This window comes from Terrapene carolina, unplaced genomic scaffold (genome assembly GCF_002925995.2).
Source record: "Terrapene carolina triunguis isolate 2854851 unplaced genomic scaffold, T_m_triunguis-2.0 Scaffold838, whole genome shotgun sequence".
Classification (NCBI taxonomy): Eukaryota; Metazoa; Chordata; order Testudines; family Emydidae; genus Terrapene; species Terrapene triunguis.
In genome coordinates this window covers 12,137,616-12,155,088 of record NW_020665189.1, presented here as the reverse complement: position 1 = coordinate 12,155,088, position 17,473 = coordinate 12,137,616, and the positions used below count along the sequence as shown (strand labels likewise).

At 40.8% G+C, this 17,473-nt stretch overlaps 1 protein-coding gene across 1 annotated transcript in view; it reads left to right on the top strand.

Moving 5' to 3' along the window:
- The window catches only part of WWC1 (WW and C2 domain containing 1), a 166,118-nt gene extending 151,037 nt beyond the window's left edge, over positions 1 to 15,081 (top strand). The window contains exons 19-23 of the mRNA XM_026660863.1: positions 2,695 to 2,859; positions 5,774 to 5,866; positions 6,883 to 7,113; positions 14,303 to 14,424; positions 15,015 to 15,081. Coding sequence (XP_026516648.1) covers positions 2,695 to 2,859; positions 5,774 to 5,866; positions 6,883 to 7,113; positions 14,303 to 14,424; positions 15,015 to 15,081 — 678 coding nt within the window. The remainder of the gene's footprint in view (positions 1 to 2,694; positions 2,860 to 5,773; positions 5,867 to 6,882; positions 7,114 to 14,302; positions 14,425 to 15,014) is intronic.
- Positions 15,082 to 17,473: the final 2,392 nt, after the last annotated feature.

The following is a 17,473-nucleotide window of genomic DNA, read 5'->3' as shown; positions in this document are numbered from 1 at the left end:
GCCCAAAACCTTATCCACACCCCTGCCCCCAGACAGACCCCCCCCCCAGAACTCCCGACCCATCCAACCCTGCTCCCTGTCTCTTCATTGCCCCCTCCATAACCCCCCTTCTCCGACCCCCTGGCCCCCTTACCGTGCCGCTCAAAACAGCGTGTTGGGCTCCACGCGGAGCTGGACACACTGCTGCGCTCCCCAGCGGAGCGCACAGCCTGGTTCCCGCCCTCGCAGAGTGCTGCGGAGCGGCGCGCTGGGCAGCGAGGGGGGGAAGCAGGGGGAGGAGCTCCAGACTGCCGGAGGCCTGATGCGAACATCCGGCGATCTGCGAATGCAGGGAGGGGGAGGGAGAGAGCGAGAGGAGGGGAGTGATCTCAAGTTGCAGGGGAGAGGAGGGGGAAGTGGAGGAGGGGCTCTGGCTGCTGGAGCCCCGTGCAAGTGGCACGATCCGGCTGGCTGCCCTGTCAGCTGCACGCGCTCTGCATGGGGGGGAAATCCGGACATTTACAAATTCCCCCCCCGGACGCTATTTTTAACTCAGAAAAGCCGGACATGTCCGGGAGAATCTGGACGAATGGTAACCCTAAACAGGGGTGTACATTTGCATCAAATTCATTTTGAGGGGAAAGCCCATTAATTTGCATTTTTGGAGGAATAGTTGCTGCCACAGCTTCCAACATATAGCCCTCTAATGTTTTGTTTTGGACTACATACTTGTCATAGTCTGAATTGCTTGTATCTTTCTACTGGTGCTTTGAAGTTTTAGGATTTAAAAAGAGCTAAAAATAATTCTGAGTGGAACATCTTCATATTTCTTGATCTCATCCTTTTCCCTTTGTCTAATTCACTTGTGATAAGTTTTTTTGCGGGCCCTGTGTTAATCATAGAATCGTAGGACTAGAAGGGACCTGGAGAGGTCATCTAGTCCACTCCCCTGCACTCATGGCAGGACTAAGTACTATCTGCTGCAAAGATGACCAGGCCAATGTTGAATTAAGCAGAGCTATGGCAGTCACATGAAGTTTAAGATCTCTCTTACATTACAGTCAAACCTCAATTTTAAATAACACTACATTTATGAAATACCATTTAATCCAAAATGCCATGTCCCCTGGTCTTGGAAGCATTCTTCACCTAGCACTGTCAGACAACATGATTAGCACATGGGATCTCCTAATGTAATCCTAAATGATATTACTATCTAATCACCACCTATTTACCTAATCAAGGGCCTGTTTTAATGCTCAGATTGTCTTGTCTCTGTCAATTGTGGGTGACCAATAACAAAAAGGTGGTCTTAAATGGATAATCTAAATTTAAAGGCTTGATTTTTAATCTGCTACATTGGTGTAAATCTGAAAAGTTAGTGGAGTCACTCAGGATTTACACAGGTCACTTGCAACTGAATCTATAGGAAATGATACAGTTGTAGAAATTACTCACAAGTTTGGAAAGAGCAGAACTACAGTGTATTGCATAAGGAGAGTCAAGAAAGAGACACAACTTTGTCTGCTCTAGATCAGTGCTTCTCAAAGTCGGGCCGCCGCTTGTTCAGGGAAAGCCCCTGGCGGTCCGGTCCAGTTTCTTTACCTGCCGTGTCCGCAGATTCGGCCGATCGCGGCTCCCACTGGCTGCGGTTCACTGCTCCAGGCCAATGGGGGCTGCGGGAAGCAGCACTGGCTGAGGGATGTGCTGGCTGCCCTTCCCGCAGCCCCCATTGGCCTGGAGCGGCGAACCGCGGCCAGTAGGAGCCGCGATCGGCCAAACCTGCGGATGCGGCAGGTAAACAAACCGGCCCGGACCGCCAGGGGCTTTCCCTGAACAAGCGGCGGACCGGCTTTGAGAAGCACTGCTCTAGATTGTAGTTTAATTCATGAAAAGCTGCTCCTTAGAATGTGAAAGTAGAAGTGGGATTTCAGGCTGAAACACAAAAGCAGTTGTCATTGATGGGTTGTTGCAGGGAGGCAGTTACAGGGATAAATAACAAAATAGTAGATATCATAATGCCACTGTACGAATCCATGATATATCCACATCTTGAATACTGCATTTAGTTCTGGTCACCCAGTCTCAAAAAAGATATATTAGAAATGGAAAAGGTACATAAGAACATAACATAAAATGATTAAGGATGTGGAACAGCTTCCATATGAGGAGAGACTAAAGAAACTGGAACTGTTCAGCTTGGAAAAGAGACGACTAAGGGGGGATGTGATAGAGGTCTATAAAATCATGAATAGTGTGGAGAAAGTGAATAAGGAACTGTTATTTACCCCATAACACATAACACAAGAACCAGGGGTCACCCAATGAAATTAATAGACAGCAGGTTTACAACAAACAAAAGGAAGTATTTCCTCACACAACATACAGTCAACCTGTGAAACTCATTATGAAGGCCAAAACTATAACTGGGTTAAATAAAGAATCAGGTAAGTTCATAGAGGATAAGTCCTTCAGTGGCTGTTAGTCAAGATGGTCAGGGATGCAACTCTAAGCTCTGGATGTCCCTAAGCTCTGATTGCCAGATGCTGGGACTGAATGACAAGGAATGGATCACTTGATGATTGGCCTGTTCTGTTCATTCTCTTTAAAGCATCTGGCACTGCCACTGCTGGAAGACAGGATACTGGGTTAGATGGATCATTGGTCTGACCCAGTATAGCCATTCTTATGTTCATTAAAGTGTGTTTCTTTCAGGTAGATAAAGAAACAAACACAGAGAGCCTTGCACAGTCTTCTACTGTAGTTCGTCCAAAAGAGAAGAAAGCAGCTAACCCACCGCAAACTCAGTTTGTCAGAAGTAGCACCATAATCCGCTCCAAAACATTTTCGCCAGGACCACAGAGTCAATACATCTGCCGGGTAAGGAAACCACATCCCCAGACTTCGTTGTAAATGTTTTTCCTTAGTGACTGCACAGTATCTTTAGTTCATCTGATAATACACTGCACTGATGGTCGGAACTGGGAGAGTATACAGCATCCTCAATGACCTTGAACTTCAGTGGAAGTTGAGGGTACAGCACCCTTTCTTGACATTGTACATCAGAGGACCACAGAGCATTTCACACCTGTTAAGTAAACCTCACAATGGGAAGTGATAGTGGAATCACTACACACTCCTGAAATGCAGCTATTTTAGCAGTTGTACCACAGCAGCACAATACAGTGGCTTAGGGCAGGGAGTGTAGAGAGAATTAATATAATTAAAATGCTAGCATGAATTTAGGTAGGATTAAGATAATTACCCAGATTAGAACTTGGCCATAACAGTGGTATTAGTACCTGCAAAGGTTCTTTAATAAACCAAGTGGTCAGAACCTCACTTTGCCATCTTTTGTAGGAGATGTCACTTTAGTAGCACAATACCCTTGACACCATGCTCAAATGTTAGTGACTGACACTACAGAAAGTGCAGTTGTCTTGTCAATACCAAGTTGATTAGCCACTGATCTGTAATAGTCTGGGGTAGGCAGTTTCCAGAGGGCAAGAGCAACACACCTCTGGACAGGTATGGCCTCATATCCTGGCAGTGAAGGACCAGAATGCAGTTCCAGAAATGTGGCATTCCTCATACCAAAGTTCTGGACCCATTGCTGGTCATCCCATGTCTATGTGATGTAGTCCCACTGCTCTGCACTTATGATCCTGGTCTAGAACAATCACTCAGCATAGGGAGATTCCTCTGCCATTAGAAACTGGATCAGCTATCTCCAGTCCTCCATCTCTGCGGATCGCTTGCACATCTTACTTAAAGCACACTGCTGTATTCTTGTGGCACCAAGCCCCTGCCAAAGTGCCTGCCACCACATCTCATGTCCTGGTTCTTCCTCCTCTTGCCAAAAGCAGTTGCATTAGTGCCAACATTTGGTACAGAGTCATTGCTCTGACATGGACCATGACTTGCCACTGGTTGGAATGAAGGCTTCAGACAGAAATATGAGACATGTCAAACTAGAACTGGGTCAATTTGGGTGAGTTAAAATAAATAACAATTACTAATTAAAATGGTGCATATGTCAACCAAGAATCTCAATGTCTTACCAAGGTAGGCAATTAATTTTACAAGTGAGGAATATACATAGACAGATTAAGTAATTTGCCTTAGATCTCAGAGTGAGGAGTGACAGTTCAGAATAGAACTTTGTTTCATCCTCAGGCCCCTTTTGTAACCAGAGGAGCCTTGCTGCATATAGTGCTGCTTAAAGGTGGATATTAGGGTTATCATCAGACAGAGATGCTGTAAGTGTCTGACTAGTGTTTATCTCCTCTAAAATGAAAGGTCATGATGGAAATCAGAAAGCAGAGATGACTAACTTCAATTAGCAGCATTGAGGGAGTGTGAAAGACTCCACTGTGCTGTGTGTGACACTAATTGAACGATCTGTGTACTGATTGAGGATGTCAGTGCCACCTCTTTGATTAAATGTTTATTCGTAATTAATTAGTTCCAGGATTGAGGATCAGGATACACTATAAATAACTCCGTTAGCTTCAACCAGTGTAGAATACAAGTAAACACTGTCAGGAAGCTGCTTTTGTGAAGTATGTGCTGGTCTAACTGAGGATTGAGGTGTTCTAGTAGAACATCAAAGGCTGCCTAACATTGAGTGCAGCAAAACAGTACTTCAAAAAACCTGTATCCAGTTCAGATGAAATCAGGCTCACAGGTGTAAACTGTTTTACGTTTGCTTTAGCTGTGAGCTTAATTCTCTTCACGACAGTCTCGACCTTTGAATTGTATCTTCTGTTTGGCCTGTGAGCATTGAGCCATATAATAAATAACACTCAACAGGGCATTTAGGCATAGCAAAGAATATCCATGTTTCAGGGCACTAGAAAGTACATGGCCCAGGGCTCAGTGGTTTCAGCATCCAAGGGGCACCTAGACCTTACTACAGATGTGTATCCTGGAGTACAGTAAATTAGTGCTCATATCAAATGGAACATTTAACATCACAGTTGTGCATAATAGGTACAACCTTGTGATGCCAACCTGCACCTTCCCAGTGGAAGCATCATATCCTGGAGCTCCCTAGCATGCAGGAGGCACATGCCTGCTCCTCCAGCCCTTGGATTTCTGCATGTGCTCTCCTGAATGCTTGGCCCAAAGGTACACAAGAAGAGAATTGTCCCTAAGCTTGGATTATGATCGTGTCCAGCCGCTGTGGAAGTAGCACAAAGGAAAGAGGTTTCTTGCTCCACGTTTCCAGGAAAAATCTGACCCCAAATATATAAAATGCTGCAAAAAAACCTGAAAAAAGTCATGGTATCCATATGCCACACTAAGTTAGTTTCATATATAGAAATAGTTTGTTTGAAAAGGGAAAAAAATATACTTAATCCTTCTCCAATGTTATGCTCTGCTTATTCATAGAAGTTACGGATGGAAATGACTTAATCCCCAGCCAATGCAACATTGTTCATTACATCTTAATTTTCTAGTCTCTTGTCTGACCTAGTTATTGATGTTGAGTAGGGGAAGGGGACTGTGTTGTGACCTGTGCAGAGTTCTAACTGAAAGTGATGGTATCTTCTAACCTCTTCTCAAACAGCAGCATTGAAAAACAGAGGGGAGGAGGCCAGGAAAGGACAGTGGCCATGGAAAACAGCCAGATTTGGGCACCGGGTGGGTTTCATTGCACTGTTACATGTGACTTTCTCAGATAATTCTCAGTCCATGGCTTTCTTTAAATGTCTGTAGCTCTGTGGGCTCATTCGTAATAGCCTTGCACTGCGTGTTTGTTTCATAACAATTACTTCTGTCTCTTTTTCAGCTAAATCGCAGTGATAGTGACAGTTCAACACTGTCTAAGAAACCACCCTTTGTTCGGAATGCTATGGAAAGGCGAAGTGTCAGAATGAAGCGGGTAAAAACTTCATCTACAAATTTTTCCCTTAGCTGGCATTCAAGAAAACAATCATGTTCTTAAAGCATTGGTTTGTGAGTTACCAATAGATAATTCTATTTAAAAAGGGGTTAGCAAAGATAATTCAGGTTAATTTCAGATATAAACCACCTGTCTTCATGTGCTCATAGCGTTAAAAAAAAAATTCTTCATTTGGGCTGAAATGTTCTTACTAGTCTGTCAAAAGGTTACAAATGTCTGTTCCCTTGAGTTACTAGAACTCACACTTTGAAAAATTATTTCTCACAATTTTCCTTCCAAACAGAATTCAAAAATAGCTAAATTTTTAGATGTGGCATGTAAAATATGCTCTCATTGGCTCATATCCATGCCAAAGGAATTGGTGGGATAACTAATTTGTAAGCAATTGAAAATAACTTTTTCAGATGTTTTTTGAAATTTAACAGTGCTTAATGAGCTCCACACCCATTACTGACATCATTGTGCACGTTCTACTAGGATGTGAATGGGGTGGAATTAGGCTGCTGTCCTTAGGAGGCCACTGAAACATTTTGCATGAGGCAGACTGTCTGATTGAAATACTCACCTTGTGCACTCCTCAACACTAATGTTCCTGATATTGGGGGCAGGAGAAAATCCAGTGGTGTGAAACCAATGCTAATACGTTGTCTTGCAGCATTCTGCAATATTCTGATAATTGAGGTGTAAGTAAAATTATATTCTGAGTAATGGTGTAAGGAAGACTCAGCTAAGTACAGAAGCCCTTGGCTTACTTCAGATACCATTAGTGTTGATGGAAGCTGCAGCATGGGCAAGCTTACTTATAAGACTTTGCTAGACTGTGAAACTGCAAATTCGGGTGAGCAGCCACCTTGCAAAAGCAGCATTACCAGAGATGTTGCCTTTCATCTCCAGAACATTGTGTGTTTGAGGAGGAAGTGGTCATCACACATATTCGGACAAGATGGGAACAGTTTGACACTTTTTATTCCAATCATAAATCCCTTCTGTTCCAGCCTTCGGTTAAGTCCTTTGGTGCAGAGCGTCTAATCCGAACTTCACTAGACCTGGAGTTAGACCTGCAGGCTTCAAGGACCTGGCACAATCAGTTAGTGCAAGAGATCTCTGTACTGAAAGAACTGAAAGAACAGTTAGAACAAGCTCAAGGTCAAGGTGAAAAAGAGCTGCCACAATGGGTGAAGGATGATGAGCGATTCCGGCTTTGGCTGAGACACGTCGAAAAACGGGTAAGTAATTCTGACTGGGGTTTTGTTAATATGTTTAGTCAAACACATTTTCCCAATCCTCTGGAGACCAGAACTTTCAAGTCTTTAGTGCTGCTATCTTCCAAATCTTCCCCCTTTTAAATAAACTTGTTTGATGGAGCTTTGTATTGAAGCTTCTGTTTTATTAACTTTACATACTGACAAATAATTAGAATTGTAGCCCCTGCAAATGCAGGAGTCCTTTCCTACAATTTGAATTCCACTGTCGCTTGTCATTGGATGCAAGGCCAGGCGCAGGAGGAGTCTGTGACGGGTTCCTCCCTGAGGTGCCACCTGGAACTGGGGTACCACTGAGCCCTCTGACTCACCAGCCTGGGCTCCCTCTCACACTGTGTTGCTGTGACAAGCTGCAGACCCGCTCCTGGTCCTACACTTCCACCAGCATTCACACAGGTAGGGACACACCCAGCTGCAGTTACATACAAGCTGACCAGCCACTGCACGAACCAACAATAGAGAGGCTACAGCCAAAATAACCACCAGCTTCCCCAGCCTAGGACCCCAGAGCTGTACCATCCTGCCCTGGTGAAAACCCTGACCAGTATGAATTTATTATCCAGCTCGCCTCCCCCTCAATCACCTGGATCACCTGGATCAATCGGTCTTCAGCTGTCATTAAGACTGCGCCGATCACAACACGTCCACCATTCTTCTTGCATTCTTGCCTTTCTTCTCCACGTTCTTCTGAAATGTTTAACAGTGTCATCTTCCCATCTTCTTGGAGGCTGACCAGGTGGTCTTTTTTGTTCTCGCGGGTACCACTCAGTAATGATTGCGGTCCACCTATTGTCCGTGAACCGTGCTATGTGGCCCGCCTCAATGTGGAGAGGAAATGCAACAGCCTTTGCCACTTGAGCTAAGATTTCCAAGAACTTCATTCAGACTCACTGGTTTAGATAAAGCAAAACCAAGTTTATTAACTACAAAAGATAGATTTACGTGATTATAAGCAAACAGATCAAAGCAGATTACCTAGTAAATAAACAAAAATTCAAACTATGCGTAACATCGTAGAACGATAGGATTTGAATTAACAATCTCTCGCCCTGACTGATGATACAAGAAGGCTTGCAGATTCTCAACTTACAAGATGCACTTGCTTTACAGCTTGGGATCCCCAGGTTTTCATACACAGGCTAGAAATCCCTTTAGCCTGGGACCAGCATGTCCCCCGGTTCAGTCTTTTGTTTCTTAGGTGTTTCTAGGAGTTTTCTTGTGTGGGGAGTGAAGGTGTCACTCCCTGCCTTATATAGCTTTAGCATATGATGGGAACCCTTTGTTCCAAACTCAGTTTGTGGAAAAACACTGGTATCCAAGATGTAGTTCCGTGTCATGTGGCTTGGTCACATGCCCTTGCATACCTTGCTGAGTCATAGTAGCCATTATTTACAGGCTGCCTGGAGCATTCTCAGGAAGGCTCACCCAATGGGAGATAAGCTTCTCCTAAGGCTTATTCTTCCTAATGGCCCATTACCTTGAATAGGCCTTCACAGCCAGCTGTCTAGACTGGAAGCATTTTGCCTAGTGGGTATCACCCAGGTGTGACTACATGTGAAATACAGATACATAGTCAATATTCATAACTTCAGAAACAAAAATGATACATGCATACAAATAGGATAATCATATTTAGCAAATCATAACTTTTCCAATTACACCTCACATGACCAGTCTTGTACAAAATGCATCATAATTATGCCATAATCATATCGTAATAATATCAATATGAAGACTATGGAGTGCAGTGTCACAGAGTCATTGGCTCCAAGTGGTTCCTGCCTGTAGAAGGATAGTACCTATTGGCTATTCCTTTCTTTTGTCTAGCTCCATTCTTTTCAAAGCTCAGTGGCAGGCTTGGAAAGCAGTGATGAGAGAGAATCTGGAACTTAATGTACCCACTGAATGTTTCATAAAAGGTCTTTATCAAGCACACACAAGAGTTGCATCCTGTGGGGAAAGTCTGTTTCATGCACCAAGAAGGAGTATGTTGAGGTCACATTTTGGGGGGCTGTGACCTTTGTTAGTGGGGGAGTTAGTGCGGCACTAGAATGTCTCAGGAAAAATTGGGTCTTCTAGATTATCTGCATGTTGGTTAATAAAATTATATTCTGTTTTGCCTTCTCTGAATCTGTGTGTATTGATGGATTATAAAATGCTGTAATATGTTTAAAGTACTATAAACACCTTCTAGAAAAATCTGAAGGTTCTAGAAGCCCATGATTACAAGATGCTGTAGGATTTAATCCACAAGCTCTGCTGACTATCCTGGGCCCAATTCTTCTGCACTTACTTATGGTATCGTTGGAACTCCTTGCAGAACATAGTACTATTTGGTGGAAGGGCTAGTTTACATGCAGGCTTTACTGCTTTAACTATACCACTAGAAAATTGCACTCGTAACCAAAGTAGTTTTAGTAAAAAACCTGTGTGTAGACTAGGCCTAAGTGCTTTAGAATAAGGTCCTCTGCTATGCAAAGTCAGAGCTCTTGCCTTACTGAAATCTAGATAGATATTTGATACAGTTCCACATGGGACATTATTAGTTAAATTGAAGAAGTTGAGGATTATTATGAGAAGTGAAAGGTGGAAAAGGAACTGGTTAAAGGAGAGACTACAATGGGTCATACTGAAAGATGAACTTCAGGCTAGAGGGAGGTTACTAGTGGAATTCCTCAGGGATTGGTCTTGAGACCAATCTTATTTAACATTTTTATTATTGACCTTGGCACAAAGGAGTGTGCTAATAACATTTGCGGATGACGAAGTTGGGGAGTATTGCCAGTACCCATGAGGACCAGAATATAATACAAGAAGATCTTGATGACCTTGTAAACTTGAGTAATAGAAATGTGATGAAATTTAATAGTGCAAAGTGCAAGGTCATGTATGTAGGGACTAACAAGAATCTTTGCTATAAGTTGGGGACGCATCAGTTGGAAGTGACAGAGGAGAAGAAAGACCTGGATGTATTAATCACAGGATGACAATGAACCACCAGTGTGATGTGGCCATGAAAAAGCAGGGTTTTTTTAGCAAAGTCATTGTTACCAAAAACAGCATCTGTAAGCCAGTAGATCAGAGATAAGAAGGCTGCTTCTTTGCCTGCTTTTTAACAAATACAAGTGAAAATTATATTAAGTTTTGTAAAGGAATAAACACTTTAAAAGACAAGCCTATATGAAGACAGAGCCCTTTATTTAACATTTTTACATGCGTGTTTCAATTAAAAAAAAAAAAAAGAGCATGCAGAAAACAAGCCAGAGCGAAAACCACAGAACCTTAGTAACAGCTAGTTTATATCCCTCTTATTTTGTAATCCAGGGATTAGAGAGAAGTTTATTTTCCTCCCCACTTTTTAACAAATGCATGTGAAAGTTATAGTAAGCTTTTATTTTCCTAGCGCTTTTAGATTTAAGTATGAATTTTTTTGTTGCATTATTAGAATGTCTTTGTTTTTAAATGTTTGCAACCCGTGTGCTGAGACACAGGTACAAGCTCCTGTTTGTTTTGGGTCCATAGATTTTATTAAAATAATACAACACAGGCTGGAGCTGGAGCTTTCTTTACATTTTAAAAACAGATAAGACTAATTAGGCTAACCAGTGCTTCATGCACTATAGTCTGCCTTAGCAAGGCTCTAGGGGTTACTCCTCCCGTTTGCTTGGTTTTTTACACAGACTTCTTTTCTAACTTTTTTAAAACGCTGTTAAAGTTTTAAAAAATGGCGAGATTGCATTGAAAGATACTTTATGAAAGTTATAACAAGTATTTTATTCCATTTACTGATTGTAAAAGACAAAAACCACCGCTTTGTGACTGCGTGAAGCTTAGAGATAGCCTATCTGAAGAATACCCTCACCCCTTGACTTTCCCCCCATACTTTTAACACTTGCTAAACATGCAGTGTTTCATTATATAAAGGTTTTTAACATTTAACACGAAAATACAGAATTGACTGAGATGTAACATAACATGACCTTTTTAAAGGATATTCTGTATGCAGTGAGGCCTATTTGAAGCATTGTTTTTTTAAAAGTTTATTATGAAAAAGCAGTATTGCCTGAGCTGTAACAAAACAAGGCCCCTCTTAGGGATATTTTGTAGAAGTTTAGTGAACTAAAAAAGGCTTAAGATACTAGCCTGTTCTTTTAAAAATAGTGTTTTTAAAGTACCAAAACAACAACTGGGTAAGAATATGAAAACTGGCAATTGAAGGGAGTTTACATATGTGTTTTAATAAAAAAAAAAAACAAGATTGCTTTTTAAAGTTTGGATTTATACAAAAAACACAAGAAAAAATAGCTTATGTAAAAAAAGTTAGCTGTTTTTTACCAGAGATATGGAGCCTTCTTCACCCCCACTCTGCACACACACACACACACTTCCCCCCCCCCCCTTTTTTTTTCTTCTTTTTTAATGTTTTTTAAAATCTAAACCAAGGACAATTAATTTTTTTTAAAAAAAAGCCAGAGCCACAGAGATCAGGCCATGGGGGTAAGAAAGCTGTTCTGAGTTTTAGGGGGCATGTTGATAACTCTTTTAGTGAAACGGTTTTGTAGGCAGCCTGTGTTAGTTGTTATGCTTTAGCATGGGCAAGTGTTTTATCATTTGGAAGCACTTTCCCGCTTTATGAGGTATTATCTCCCCCATCTGACAGCCTATCAGAAATATTAACAAAAACAAGCTAAAAGATACTTTGTAGCAAGGTCTGCAAAGCAATAATTACAATTTTGTTGATCATTATCTTGTCTAAGCCCCTAGAGGATATATTTTGTTTTGTTTTTATAAAACACTTTTATGCAAACTGTAACCCTAGATGATGTACAGCATTAAATAATATGAAACAGTAGACAAGAGACCTGAGACATTGCTGAAATCAGAGGGGCTATGATTAAGTCCTAATGCAGAGGGCCTGGGGGGGGGGGGAAATGAAAAGGTGCAGCCGAAGCGGAAGATGGTATGATTTAAGAGGGGTTCTGGGGCTGCTTTGCAACGGTCCATAGGGCGCCTATAACCCTCATGCACAAACACCAGGGCTGGGTGAGGTGGTTGGGCCTTTGTTGGAGGAACAGGCCGTTCATATACCTTTTGTTGTTGTTGACAAACTGTAACCTAACTGCGCGTATACTACGGGGGCAACCTACTGCCCTTTTGACAAATCCCACATCCCTTGAACTCCATAAAAACACGCTTTACACAGTTATTTTCAACTGACATTTTATTTTACAACACGGCCTGTTTTGTTTCCAAAACACTCTCTAACTGTTAGTGTTTTTTCTTAGCAAGATTTTGTAATTTGCTGAATGAAGAAGATGTTCAACATTTTGCGTTAAACATTTATCGGTTTGATGATTTCATCTAAAACGCTATTTGGATCCTCGGCCTCTGTCACTTTGTCCACCAATTTTGCCCCTACAGCTAAATGTTTCTGGGTTAAACAGAGGCACTGCAGCGCGTATCCCAGCGTGATGATGATATTTAACACACTCTCCATACACAAACTACCACTAATTTCTTTAATTTTACAGTTCACATCATCTAAAGACCAGTACACGCAGGCATGATGCCTCTGCCCAGGGGCATCTATGGCGCACCCAGGACAATCCTCATTTTGTTTGTCTCTCAGGCAGTGCTTGATGATTCCGTGCACAGCCGCTCGCACAATTGCACGCATCACGGTTTTACGGTTATGAACTCTCACTGGCTTAATACCGAATTTCTCCCTCAACTTTAGATAGTACAGGCCTATAGAATAAGCGTCCCCCGCTGTTTCAGCATTCTGTGGAGCATCTGGTTTTGTGTCTGGGTAAAAGATCGGGCCCAAACCGCTCGGTCCTTCGGAGCTGTCGGTGTCCAAAATCTCCAAGTCCTCTGAAGAACCATCGCTCGGCTGCTAAAAAATTGACAGTAAGAAATGCATGTAAGGCATCTTTGTACTTTTTCATAACATGATTTTAAAACCTTTTACACCGTCTATCAAGAGATCCCTTCCGCAGGCAGCTTTTAAAAACAACAAACAACAACTGAAATATGTCTGGTCAGAGGATCTTGCCCTGAGATGCTCGGTTGGCTAGAGCCTTTTGGATCAAGCCTGCACAGAGACATATTTCAGTTGTTGTTGTTTGTTGTTTTTAAAAGCTGCCTGCGGAAGGGATCTCTTGATACACAGTGTAAAAGGTTTTAAAATCATGTTATGCTTACTTTTACGTTAGACCCTGAGCATGTGGGCAAGATCCTCTTACACGCATTTCTTACTTACTTACTGTCAATTTTTCAGCAGATGAGCTGAAGTAGAGGTAATAGCAAAGTGGGCAGGTTTCTGGCAATTTCACAAAAAAATGGGATTGTTCTTTATTTGATTATGATAATCCCTTTGATGATAGACTTCTAATTGTTAGCTAAACTTTCAACTTTTTTTCTTTATCTTAACTAGTTCCCCAGGTTAGTCCAGAGAGAGCGCATCTGGAGGCACAGTGCTTTCATCCTCTTTCATATGAAAGGCACACATCTCCTCCCTCTTAGACTTCAGCTTCATAATCTTGTAAATGCCACATCAAACACACACACACACACACACATTGTGCCATTGACATATTATTCCTTCTGCATGAAGTCCACCCAGGTGCTCAGGGCTCCCTCTACACCACACAGACTTTGCAGGGGCCCCTATGCTGGAATTGAGGCACACAGGATTGATGTGCATGGGGGCTTTTGCATCTGCTGTGCAAGGGTTTCATTCTGGCTCTGAACAGGCTGGCATGCAGGGGGCTTTTGGGGCTGAGCTGCTGAGGGTACTGCTGGATGCTCATTGAAGCTGATCTGCTTGTCTCAAACCCCAGACAAAGGGGTTGCCCAGGGGTCAGCAGCCACAATTCCAGCCAATAGTCTGGAATAGACATTGCAGAAGGGCTGCATTCTATTCATAATGAATGGGCATATTAGAGGTGGAAAACTCCTATTAAATCTTATTCCAGCTTCTATGGTTTATGGCCCCACATAGTTGATCTCACCGGAATGCCTTTATTTCTCTCCTTCAACATACAAATGAAATAACCTTTTTAACATAACATGAGGTTGTTGGTTTAGGGAAGAATGAATTGGTATCTTCTATATTGTTCATAAGGTTTCACTCTCTTCATCACTCAATTAGGCTGAGAAAACAGAACACAAGTGTGAGCTGAAAGCGGATAAAATGATGAGAGCAGCTGCCAAGGATGTACACAGGCTACGAGGACAGAGTCGTAAGGAGCCCCTGGAGGTACAGTCATTCAGGTAGGAATGTCTCTAAAGAGGAGAAAGTTATTGCTGCAAAAAAAAAATCTACCTTTTTTTCTTTTGGATAACTTCACTTCACCACAAATGTAAGTGTCCTTTACAAAAGACAGTTACTGTGCTGCCTGAGTTAGAGAGATCTGCATTTTCTTATCCAAGACTAAAATCCTGCGCTCATTTAAATCCACAGAATTCACATTGATTTTAATGAGAACAGGATTGGATCCCAATATTTTCCTTATCAGGCAGTAGCACAATGCTGCTTAATTTGTCTATCCCTTTGTTTAATAAATGAATTACCTATGGCTGTCTTATTGTAACACATTTATGAGACCTAAAATGGTATGATAGTTGCAAAGTGACACTTTTTTGTAACAAGTACAGTTTTGTTAGTTTTACTGTAACCACTTACAATGCCTGTCTCTGAAATGTAAATAAGAGGCGTGTTTTGTGTGTGGTGAAGCATGGGGCTTTTATTTTTGTGTATTAGTTGCCTGGGCAGTCTTTCGCCTGGGCAGTCTTCTTTAGAATGTCCAATTCTCTGGTGGATTCTTTATTATATTAACAACTGATGGTGGTCTTCTTTTTAGAGAGAAGATGGCATTTTTCACACGACCGAGGATAAACATTCCAACCCTCTCTGCAGATGATGTTTGATCACCATAAAGTATTTGTTTTCCCTGACCATTCCATAAATACAGTTTGGTTTTGCTGAAGTTATTTATGTGGTATTATGAAGGTACCAAGTCATTTGTACATTAGAGCTTTTGTCGGTTTTTGAATGTCTAAAGACTTTTTTAGTTTTGTTCTATCATTAGAAAAACCAGCATTAAAGTGACAAGATTGTATAGTTTGTATATTTAGGAATGTATTTTTGGGAAAGAATTTTAAATAAGAACAAATGCAGCCTGAAGTGCTGTTTTTAAATAATATTCTATTTAGACTTATTTTGTACAGCTCTACCTTTTAGAGGTTTTACTGCAATAAAATAAATCTGAAGGAACCTCACTGCTATGTTCTATGGCTATAACACATCAAACTCTTCCTAGTTAATATTTTGTACAATATAGAGAATGCAGGGAACCATTTTTTTGATTCTAAAGTGCTGTGAACGAATACTCTGAGCTGTGAAGTGTTTGCATTTCCTGCTAGGTCATAAAAATGGGTGTGGAGTTGAAATACTTGCACTTTTTTGAGATTTGTATTTTCAGCTCATGTTTATAATGGATCTGTTTGTTTAACAATTCCAAAAGCCCATTGAAACCACTGCTGTAGGAGGAGGGCTACATGGAGCATAAGTCAATTTTAGGGTTTTTTTTAATAAAGTGAGCTTTCTGGATGAATTTACCTTTTTTCTCTTTTTTGTTTTTTTAATACAACTATTCCCATTAAGTGGGGCACAGCTAACTCATTCCTTTTCTAATCCACTAACCTGGGATAGCTATTCTACCATTTTTAAACTCTATTTTCAGAGTATTTTTTAGCAAGTAACTCAGTGGGACTTAGGCTCCAAAGTCATTCAGGTGCTTTTAAAGATTTTTGTCCTTACATATAAAGAGAAGTCCCTACAGTTGCTTAAGGAATATTTTATTACTTATTTTTCTACAGTTTAAAATAATAATAATGCAGAAAAAGCAACTAATATATGTATACAAATATACAAAGCAAACATGTGAAAGCACCAGTGTTTAACCATCCCGTCTTTTTTAGCACATCCCAAATTGATTTGCATGATATACTTGACAGCTTTGTCACTAATTCATCTTTGCAGACAGTTTAGTCTTTAATGCTTGTGTGACTCTGAGCCCAGCTTTCAGGTGTGGGTGTTCAATCCACATACGGGTGTTTAGTAAGAGCTGAACTGCTCAGTCTATTTTAATCCCCAGTGCCAATTGGAGCATTCAAATGGCAAGTTTGGATCCAGCGTATCAAGAGATTATGCTTTCTATAGTATTAGAGATACTATTTATTTTTTCTGCACTCCCATAGATTGAACTCCCTCTCACAACGTTTAATTGTATTGCATTCCTTTGGATCATTAATTTGTTCGGAGCTTTTGGTGACTGAACAGGCGCTCCACAGAATAGAACACTGGCAGTTTTATATGATACAAAAAAGACTTAAGTGAGTAAATTTACACCCTCTGTTCTACAAAAATGGACTGTTCTAAGTAAATAAGACTCTCTGCAGATTGAGGGCACTACATACTAATATGTATATGTTAGCCCCTGTGTGAGAACGTGTAACTCTGCTGAAGTCATAGAGCTGCATCCCGGTGCTGAATTTGACCCAGTGTTGTACTACCAAGAATCCAATTCAATTTTTTAGCTGTACAAGTTGCACTGTTTTGTAGGAGTGGGGGGAAAAAACCTGATAATTTTAGGGCCTGATCAAAGTCCCATTAAATTCAATGGAGTCTTTCCATTAATTTTAATGGGAGTTATATCAGGCCCTCCGCCAGGTCAATACAATGCATTTCACTTCTCAGATTTGTTATTGGCTGTTTGTAAAAGATTATATTATGTCAAATAATGGATTTCCAGTCAGTAAAAATAAACTATGAAACTTGGTGTATTGCTGCTAAAATCAAAAAGATCTTAAAATCTTATAATTTTGTAGTAAATTACCTAGTATTGAGTACTTGAATAATGCTGCTTTAAAAAACATCTACCATATTGCCGTACTCTAGAAAATTATGAAAAAGAGATGTGACTACTTTGTCCAGAATTACTGTAATTGATAGCTAAGTTTTATCAAACTACTAGCTGCTTTGTTATATAATATTTGGGTAATTTAATTTGAAAATGCTGATTTGAATGGTTTTTTATTGTGCTAATTTTTTATTTTCTCAAAAACTTCTAACCTTTGCAAACCACCTTTATAGTAATGACTCTACTATGGTGGGGTGGAATTGGGGAGAGAATGCGATTAAGTCCAGAATAAAGACTAAATTACATTAGTCTCTGTCCATTAAAGCTGACAAATACTTTTAAAATGCAGGTCTCTTGATGTATATACTATTTTTCTATGTATGAAACATTTTAATAGG